The 9,711-nt window shown below is 30.9% G+C and overlaps 2 protein-coding genes across 4 annotated transcripts; both read left to right on the forward strand.

Moving 5' to 3' along the window:
• The first annotated feature begins 36 nt into the window (after positions 1-36).
• On the forward strand, positions 37-2,212 carry LOC124490106 (WD repeat-containing and planar cell polarity effector protein fritz homolog). The gene is given in 4 exon segments (XM_075730473.1): positions 37-535; positions 537-839; positions 900-1,428; positions 1,489-2,212. Coding segments are annotated over 4 exon segments (1,776 nt in total). The 5' UTR covers positions 37-118; the 3' UTR covers positions 2,016-2,212.
• LOC124490108 (synaptic vesicular amine transporter) lies at positions 2,158-8,599 on the forward strand. 3 transcript variants are annotated; one of them, XM_047052570.2, is made up of 13 exons: positions 2,158-2,652; positions 5,468-5,514; positions 5,598-5,831; positions 5,901-6,118; positions 6,178-6,395; positions 6,514-6,572; positions 6,643-7,035; positions 7,109-7,311; positions 7,371-7,434; positions 7,501-7,533; positions 7,603-7,638; positions 7,690-7,764; positions 7,820-8,599. In XM_047052570.2, exons 3-13 carry the CDS (start codon positions 5,672-5,674, stop codon positions 8,098-8,100), a joined length of 1,740 nt encoding a protein of 579 aa, XP_046908526.1. In that variant the 5' UTR covers positions 2,158-2,652; positions 5,468-5,514; positions 5,598-5,671; the 3' UTR covers positions 8,101-8,599. The 3 variants fall into 3 exon arrangements, with proteins under 3 accessions (XP_046908526.1, XP_075586589.1, XP_046908527.1); XM_075730474.1 differs by lacking the exon at positions 2,158-2,652 and adding an exon at positions 3,095-3,124; XM_047052571.2 differs by lacking the exon at positions 2,158-2,652 and adding an exon at positions 4,899-5,347.
• Positions 8,600-9,711: the final 1,112 nt, after the last annotated feature.

Here is a 9,711-nt window from a genome sequence, read left to right on the forward strand (position 1 = left end):
GTGAAAGATTCGAATTCGAGCCATATTTCAATCGCGTCTGCACTGTTGTTTTTGTTGTTGTGGCAGTGTGTAACGTTTTGCCAAGTGGCAAAACAATCATCAGGTGGTATAGTTGTGAATGTATAAACAAATCATGTATAACGAATCATCATCATTTGAATTATCACCATTATCATCCAGATGTTTATTGAATGGTTATCAACCAAACAATGATCGGTTAAAACCGTATCAAATACAAAAAATTCGACGACGATTAAAATTATTAGAACATTATTTAAATAACTATAGCCTATGTCAAATAAAATGGTTGGAAAGGCGTACAAATGGATTTCGTGGCATTGTTTTTGCATTCAATCATGGCCTCATATCATCTATATGTTTTGATTCAGATTATCAATCGATCATTGCTATTGGTCATGATCAGATTGTGCCGCATAAATTATCATCAAAACGTATTTCAAGCATTGAGATCACCGGTAATGCAGTGCTCATAGCATTTGTTGAACCATTAATTGCTATGGTTGAATTTGACAATTTGAATGAATTCACGTTGTAAATTGAAATTCAAAAATAATTATCGTTTAAAACATTTGGAACAATTGGGTGGCCATAATAATGGTCGTGGTCTGGCCAAACGTAATATAACCATATGTGAATCTGGTCATTTGACATTATTATGGTCAAATCGAATGCCACATCGGCCAATCATAAAATCATTGCCCATCACATCCACAGCCAAACAACAACAACAACAAATGGAAAAAAACCTTGCTTTATTGGCCTTGGATGATTTTCGGCTAATCGAATTCGATCATTCGATTAATGGTGAAATTCTACAGGTGAATTTCTTTTTTTTTTGTAAACATTCTGTGAATAATTTTTTAAACTATTAATCGTAGGCAGATTTCGTGGCAAATGATCGTGATAAATTCGGAGTATTACATAAACAGAAAACATCCGTTTATAACCTGACTTATTCACTGTTCGAATTAATCGATTCTAATTCGGAACATAAAGGCGATAATGCTGTTACAATTAAACTGCTGTTCGAGATTGGTATACCATTGGAAAAACTTTGTTTTGGTGCTGAATTTACTAGATTGCAGGATAAAATCTTATTACTTTGTGATGATGAATCCGTTATGTTATTTAATATCGAACAGAATGTTCTGTATGCTTTGCATTCGAGTAAACCAATCTGTCATATGGCTACATATCCATTGGATTCAATATTTGTGACTTGTGATCCGAATGGTTCAATATCATTCTATGATATTGCTTTTCAGAATATTACACATCGAACATCAATATCAAACGAATGTCATCCGAATTCGAATATGTCCGTCAAACGATTACAATTCTTATCGTCTAACATACTTGTCGTATTGATGGTGGAAAATCGTCGTCAAGATTCATTTGATACAATTGTTCATCCACAACAGCCATTATCATCGATTTTACGATCAAAAGATCCGATAAATTCGAATCGACATCACCATATGTCCACCACCTGTTGCTGCTGTATGAAATTATATATTCTACCCTATCGTTTATCATTCAAACACCTAATCAATGAATATCTTTTCCGAAAACAATATGAAGAATCATTAAATGTTCTACGTACAATCAATTGGAATTGTTCACATGAACAGGCATACCATTGTTTACATTTAATATTTCAACATCTTATCACTGCTGAATTATCATCCGTTTCCAGTGCTGATACTCGAGAAATGATCGTTAAATATATTGAATCAACATTGGCCACATTTCTATTACCGATGACACCGATTGATTATAAAATTTTCGAACAAATTCTTCCTGATATTCGTCAATTAGCCATTCGATTTTTCTACCATCTCGTACGTAATGGATCATTGGAAAAAGCATATCAATTAGGTGTGGAACTTAAATCCACACGTCTTTTTCTGTTGTTGGCACAATTATTCCGTATGAATGGTCAACCAGAGCTATCGGCCAAATCCTATGAACAGGCTCATAAATTACTTGGTTAAATTAATCGTCAAAAAAAAAATTTATATACCATATAAAACTGACACCAGATGGCGCTATTTCCCCTATAAATTCAATCAGGTGCAATAAAATTGTTCGAAAATTCAATTTTTTACACAACTTATGTCACATTTGTTTCATTCTATGTCATAAATCCATCAATTTATTATTAATAAATCAATTATTATTAAAATTATCCGAATGAATGATGAAAAAAAAGTTGGTAAAAACCGAAGAAAGAATAACCGTATCATTTATAAGTTGTTGTTATGTGTGTGTGTATGTATGTTTGTACGACACACCCACATACGGGTATTATTACCAGACTTTGTTGTATTCTGGAACGCAAGCAACAAGATAATGACGCATGCTTGATTCGATTTTCGTAAACGAAATATCGGTGTTTAGTTCAACGGGTAATGAAACAAATGGAATCATTTCAGAAATAAATTTTTTTTGGTAAAAAAGTGTACGATGCTACTCAAATGGTGAATGCCGAAACCGATTGTCGAAAATACAGAATCAAACGAAAATCTCTTTGAAAAAAAACGAATTTCATCCATCATTCATATCAACCAACTAGATAGTTTAAACTAAATTTTTTCCCGGTCGAATCCATCAATAATTATCGAATTAAAGGTAAATTTAAAAGTTTTCTTTACGAAACAATTCTTGATTTGTAATTTTTTTCAGATTAATTTACTTTTAATTCAACTGAATTCGGTTGATTGCATGTAAAACTTGTTTGTTGTTGTTGTTGTTGTTGCTGTGAATTTTCCTTACAATTTTTGTTGTATCAAATTTTTCTGATTGTTTTTGTCGATTTCTTGCCTTATACGGTAATCATGAATGAATGAATATCAAACCAAAATGGATTGATATTGAAATTCAAATGAACACTATCGTCATCAACATAGAATTTTTCCAATTTTTTTCATTATTCGATTCATCGATTATTCTCATTCTCTTTCTCTCTCTCGTTCTCTCTCTCGTTATCATTTTGACATTCTCGTTTTTTTTCTCAATATTTGTTGTTTAACAATACTGATGAGACAGTCATGAATTATGGCAATAACAACAATGGCCAAAATTTTTTCAATGAAAGAGATGGGTATAAAAAATTCCAAAAAAAATATTCCCGTCCACTACGAGCACAAACTTTCCCAATAATAGTGTAATAAGATAAGAAAACCGAAATGTGTGTGTGTGTGTGTGATTGTTCTTTAAATAACAAGAATTTCCTCCCCTATTCACTATCTATCGCGTTATCTATCTAAAAAAAACTTCATCATCATATAACAATGACGGTGATAATGGTGAAAATTCCATCTTTTTTTCCATATATGAAATATATAATGGTCTGAATAAAATTAATTCCGGTCCAAAATGGAATGTCAAATGGCCATTCCACTAATAATATTGAACATCTTGAATCGATTTTTTTTCAAGTGCGTGTGTGTGTGTTAAAAATATGAAAAAAATCAAATTTATTTGAAATCCAATCTTACAATCGATTGACCATCGATTCACCACTACAATACTCTAGAATCAATTGATCACTATCGATTCAATGTATGTTTGCATGGTAGCATGTGTGTAATGGATCGTTTTAATTCATTCATTCATTTTGGCTATTGTCAATTTTAATAATAAAAATAATTGCGAAAATATTGATAAATAATTGACACCGTTGCCATATTTGTTTTTTTTTCATCATCATCAAATATCATGATGATGATGAAATTTGATGAAAAAAAACGGGTGAATTCCTGGACTTTTGGAACGTTTTTATTTTCGTTAATAATAATCAAATTTTTTCTCACTAACTTCAAATAAAAGAGGAATAGAATTGACTTGGCTTTTTTTTCTTTCTTATTATTCTAATATCCACTAGTATCATCACCACATTCTTCATAGCTCATCATCATCATCATCATTATAATCATAATTGAACTTATTGTCATCGTTTTTATAGTTGTTAAGAGGAAGATAGGGAAATAAGTTCAGTTTAGGTTAGATGATTTGATGATGATGATGGTGGTGGTGGCAAAAAATGAAAAAAACTTGACTTTTCTCCCATTGAATGAAGAAAGATGGGGGAGAGTTTTTTCTTTTGTATTTTCTATTTATTATTATTAAAGTTGTCGTTACCAAGAATATTCCCTATTTCAATGTATGTAAGTGGATCACTGAATGAATGAATCGATGAATGTGTGACCATGAAAACTGAATTCTCTCTCTCTTCCTTTCGGAATGAATCGGTTGATTGGTTAGAAATTTTTCATCTCTTTTTTGTTCCTAGTTACGGCACTTTTTTTCTCATTATATTTCACATTTCTATTATCATCATCATCATCATCAGATATGATCATCTGTAAGGGGGACAGAACTTTTCTATCCTTGGATAGCATAGATGATGATAAGCAATGGTGGCCGTGCTGATGGTGGTCTATATTTATTCTGTTCCTCATATTTGGGCCTGGGACAAATTTTTCGTATCAAAAGAATTTGAACACCAAGCAACACGACGAATCATCATTCCTTCATTCATTGAATTTATATCAGCCTTTTGTTAAATTGGAAGAGATAAATTTTTTTTTCAAATTGAATGTCGCCGTCATCACTACCGATGATGATGAACTTTCTCTCGTCGTCATCGTCATGGGCATAATATTGAATTCAATTGGATGATGATGATGCTGCTGCTGCTGCAAAACAATGATGATAACGAACAAGAAAAAGTCAAGAGCAAGATAGAGAAAAAAAATGGGAAATGATCGAGTCGATTCCAATTTAATAATAATAATAATAAATACGGACAATATATTTCATGCTATAATGGGCAAATAATTGTTCCACAAATAATCGGATTGATTTCCGTCCTTCGATCCATTATTGTTATAACCATATATAACAATAGATCCTTTAGAATCGTTCCATTGCTGAACTTGGATGCATATTCGATTCACGATGATTATTATTTAACCTAACATAATATAGCTGATTTTTTTTCAGTAGTGAACACCAAGAGTTAATCAATAAGAGTCAATTCAGTTGTTAACAGAATCTGATGATCTTGTTTGATGATGCAGAAATATTAGATTCAATTTTTTTTTCATTCTTCTTCATTCTTTGCTTTTGATCAAATAAATTTGATTATCCAAATGAATTAATTGAAAATTATTACCCTTATCATTAATCCTATTTCTGTGTTTGACATTTTTAGATAATTGATTTTTCTCTGTTTTTTTTTCTTGTTTTCCTGTTCACTTTCACCATTTCTTAAAATTGATCGATGAATTCCCATCGATAACATTACGAAATTAGTTTATTTGTATGAAATTTTTCAATTTTAAAAATCAATGACAATTAATTTATGTGATAATGACTAACTTTTGTTTACTTTTCTACATGAATTTTTATGTAATTAAATCTTTTATATTTAATTAAACAGGTTAAGACCATCATCAGAATTTTAATATCTAAAATATTCATATGAATGTATGTAATATGGCATTAATTATACCAGAATTTATCTTCATTATCTTTGTTGTTTTTTTTTTGTTCAATTACGGATTTATTAGCCTGCCATTCAATATTACCGTTAACATTCTGCATAACATCATTTTTATTTTTCCGTCAAATACTGCATGAAATAATGCAAAATAATTCAACACCACCACAACCATCTGATGGACCATCAACAGTATGGGAAAAATTGGAAAATCTTCTCAGCCAATGTCGAGATTCACGACGGCTGGTATTGGTTATCGTTGCCATTGGTTTATTATTGGATAATATGCTGCTCACTTCTGTCGGTATGTTTTTTTTCAAATCAATTTTTACCAGGAAATTAACTCAAAGTTCTTTTTTGTGTTCGTCATTAGTGCCAATAATACCGGCTTTTCTATATGAATTGAATCATGAAAAAGATCTGGCTAAATTGAATGAATCATTAACATCGATAACAACAACAATAACACCAGTGAATGGAAAATTATCACAAATTGATCAAACATTTTTACAACAATCCCAATTATTAAATCGATTGTTGGCACCAAATTCACCATTGGCAAAGAAATTGAATCCATATTGTGAAAAAGAGGTTTGTTTATATATTTTAAATTGATAAAAACAAATTTAATTGATTTTTCCATCAAACAGCTGGAAGATTATCTAATGAACAATATTGAAACAACAACTACTGATGGTGATTCGGAAACAGCAACTATGGCGATGATCACGACATTATCACCTATTGATGCAAATGAACTTAGACATCAAGAGCTTGTCAATGAAAATACTGAAGTTGGTGTTATGTTTGCATCAAAACCAATCGTGCAGGCTATTACCAATCCATTTGTCGGCCCATTGACCAACAAGTAGGTCGTTGTCGGATGTTTTGATATTTGATGACCGCAATCAAATGTAACAAATTTGACTAATCACGAATTATCATCATTTTTTTTTTTTTTTTGATAACCTTCCGATCAACAAAAGAATCGGCTACTCGTGGCCATTATTTATGGGGCTAATATTGTTATTCTTCTCAACCATGAGTAAGATGATTTAATTTTACGAATTTCTCAGAAAAAACTGATTGTAAATCATTTTCTTATTCAAAAATAGTTTTTGCCGTCGGCTCATCATATGCTACTCTATTTATGGCTCGTTCATTACAAGGAATTGGTTCGGCATTTACAAGTGTAGCCGGTATGGGCCTTTTAGCCGACAAATATCCGGATGATCGTGAACGAGGTAATAGCATGGCGATTGCATTGGGTGGCCTTGCATTGGGTGTGCTGATTGGACCACCATTTGGTGGTATTATGTATGAATTTATTGGTAAAAGTGCGCCATTCATTATATTGGCAATGTTTGCCTTATTGGATGGCTGTTTACAGCTGCTTGTTTTACAACCGAAAGTTGTACGTGAAGAACAAGAAGGTGCATCATTGATGACATTGATTCGTGATCCTTATATTATTGTGGCCGCCGGTGCTATCACGTTTGCCAATCTAGGTATAATTTTCAATCAATCCATCAGTTTTATTTATCGGTTGTCAATCAAATTGAAATTCATTTCTTTTCATAGGAATTGCTATACTTGAACCATCGTTGCCTTTATGGATGATGGATACAATGGAATCAACAAATTGGGAACAAGGTGCCGCATTCTTACCTGCATCAATATCCTATCTGATTGGTACAAATATATTTGGGCCATTGGGACATCGTATGGGTAGATGGCTTGCATCCATGTGTGGCCTGATTATCATTGGCTTAGCATTACTTTATGTATGTATCACATAAATATATGTATGGATTGAATCAATTATTGACAATTTTTTCCATAGATTCCTATGGCCACCGATCTTTCTGAGCTTATTGTGCCGAATGCATTAATTGGATTTGCTATTGGTAAGTGATATCAGTTTTTTTTCAATTCGATTTATGTTATTGTTATATCATTTTCAAACGTTACAGGAATGGTTGACAGTAGTATGATGCCAATGCTTGGTAAGCGTTTTGGTTAATATGTCTTAGCATGATTGTTTCTGAAACGGTTATTGTCATATTTTTTTGCAGGATATTTAGTAGACATCAGACATACATCGGTTTATGGTTAGTTTCATTTTTATCGACTTATATAATGAATCTTATCCATCCAAACAGGTAGCGTTTACGCTATTGGTGATGTAGCATTCTGCATCGGATTCACTATTGGTCCGGTTTTATCCGGAACTCTTGGTAAATTTTGTTATAAATCAAAGATGTGCTCTTTCTAATGATTTAATATTTCCAGTATCATGGTTTGGTTTCACCGGTTTATGTACAACATCAGCATTGATAAGTTTTGCATTTGCACCATGTATGCTTATGTTACGTAATCCACCATGTACAAATCAAACAACAAGTAAATCACAACAGACACAATTATTGAATAGTCAAGAAGGTGCTGTTAAATATGTTAGCTATACGAATGATCTTGATTCACCGGATCTTGAATCATCATCTGCCATTGGTGGTGGTGGTGGTAGCCTGAATAATTATTCCCGTAACAAATCATTCGATATGGTTCCATAGTTCTTTCTTAATTATCAAATAATAAATGAAAATCATTTTCATTTCAACTATCAACTTGAATTTCTAAACTCACAACTTTGAAACATACATCACTCAGCTAGGTTATGATGATGGATTGCTTCGAGATGAAAATCCAAGCAATCTCTTTTATTTTGTCAAATTCTTTTCAATTTTTTTTTTGTTGCCAAAAAAAAAATCTAATAGTTTATAAACTACTTAAGCTTTTCATTCATTATTTCATTGAATGTTTCATGTTTGTTGTCGGTTAATTTTTTTTGTTGTTGTTTTTTTTTGTCTTTTTTTTGTTTTTTGTTTTTCTGTTTATTCACAAATTATAATACCTATTAAGCTTAAAAAATTCATCAACATTCTTCATATTGCCAACCAACTAACAAAACGAAAGACTTGTTGTTGTTGATATTCTAAAAATAAAGAAATAAAAAAAAACTAAAACAATTTTAATGACAAAACCAGAAAATAAAAAATAAAAAATAAAACAGAAGAAGACAGACAAGTTCTTTTTTCGACTAAAAAAAAATTGTAGAATTTATGATTCCATTCTTTGAAAATGATGATCGGTCGATTTACAATGATTTCATTTTCTCGTAAATAATGATGACGACGATCGTCAATCATAATTTGACATAGAATTCTTTAATGTGAAGGTACGAACTAAATGAAATGAATGATTATGATTGATTGATTGTCTTGTTCATCATAAATCGATATATGAATAAATGTCAAATGTTCTTGCTTGGTTGTTTTTTTTAATTTTTTTTTTGTCTGATGTTTTTTATTTTCTTTGGAGAAAGAAATTTGTTTTGTTTTGTTGTTGTTCTTTTTCTTCTGTCAATTTTGTTCAGAAATTTTTTTTCTTACCATCATCCATTTCTTAAAAATGAATAATGATAATTAATTATGTAAAAAAAATGAGAATTTTTAAACGAGGAAATAAAACAAGAATTATTCGCACAACAACAACAACAACAACAACAATGACGACAACGACAACGGCGAGATTTTTTTTGACATTTATATAAATCTAAATTCTGGTGAATGGTGGTCTAATTTTTTTTCTTCTTCCATGTTTTTATGCATGAATGAAAGATTCAATGTAATAAAGGTGAATGAATAAATTTTTTTTTTTCGTTTGGTTTCCGGTTCGATTTCATTTTTTTTTTTTTTTTTTTGGTTACATTGAACATTTTTGTTGAATTTTTCATTTGAATGGCTATAATGTTGATGACATTTTGCGATATTTACAATATATCACTCAATATTGATGTGTATATATCTAATCTATTATTGATATATATATTGGTTGATTAAATGTGGAAACGGAAAAAAACATTAATTTTTCTTTTCAATTTTATATGGCATCTCAATGTGGGCTGATCAACAACCAATATCCATATATGTCATAGTTATAGTAGTAATAATAGAGTGGTATTGATGTGGGTGTCTAATCATTATTTATTTTTTGTTGTTGTTGTTGTTGTTGTTGTTTTTACTCAATTTCATTTTAAGTAAATGTATGGCTGCTACTATTTGCTTCGTTGATGATATAAGACATACATACACACACACACGCAAAGAATTTGATTTAATTGA

Source organism: Dermatophagoides farinae, chromosome 4, assembly GCF_024713945.1.
Source record: "Dermatophagoides farinae isolate YC_2012a chromosome 4, ASM2471394v1, whole genome shotgun sequence".
Classification (NCBI taxonomy): Eukaryota; Metazoa; Arthropoda; class Arachnida; order Sarcoptiformes; family Pyroglyphidae; genus Dermatophagoides; species Dermatophagoides farinae.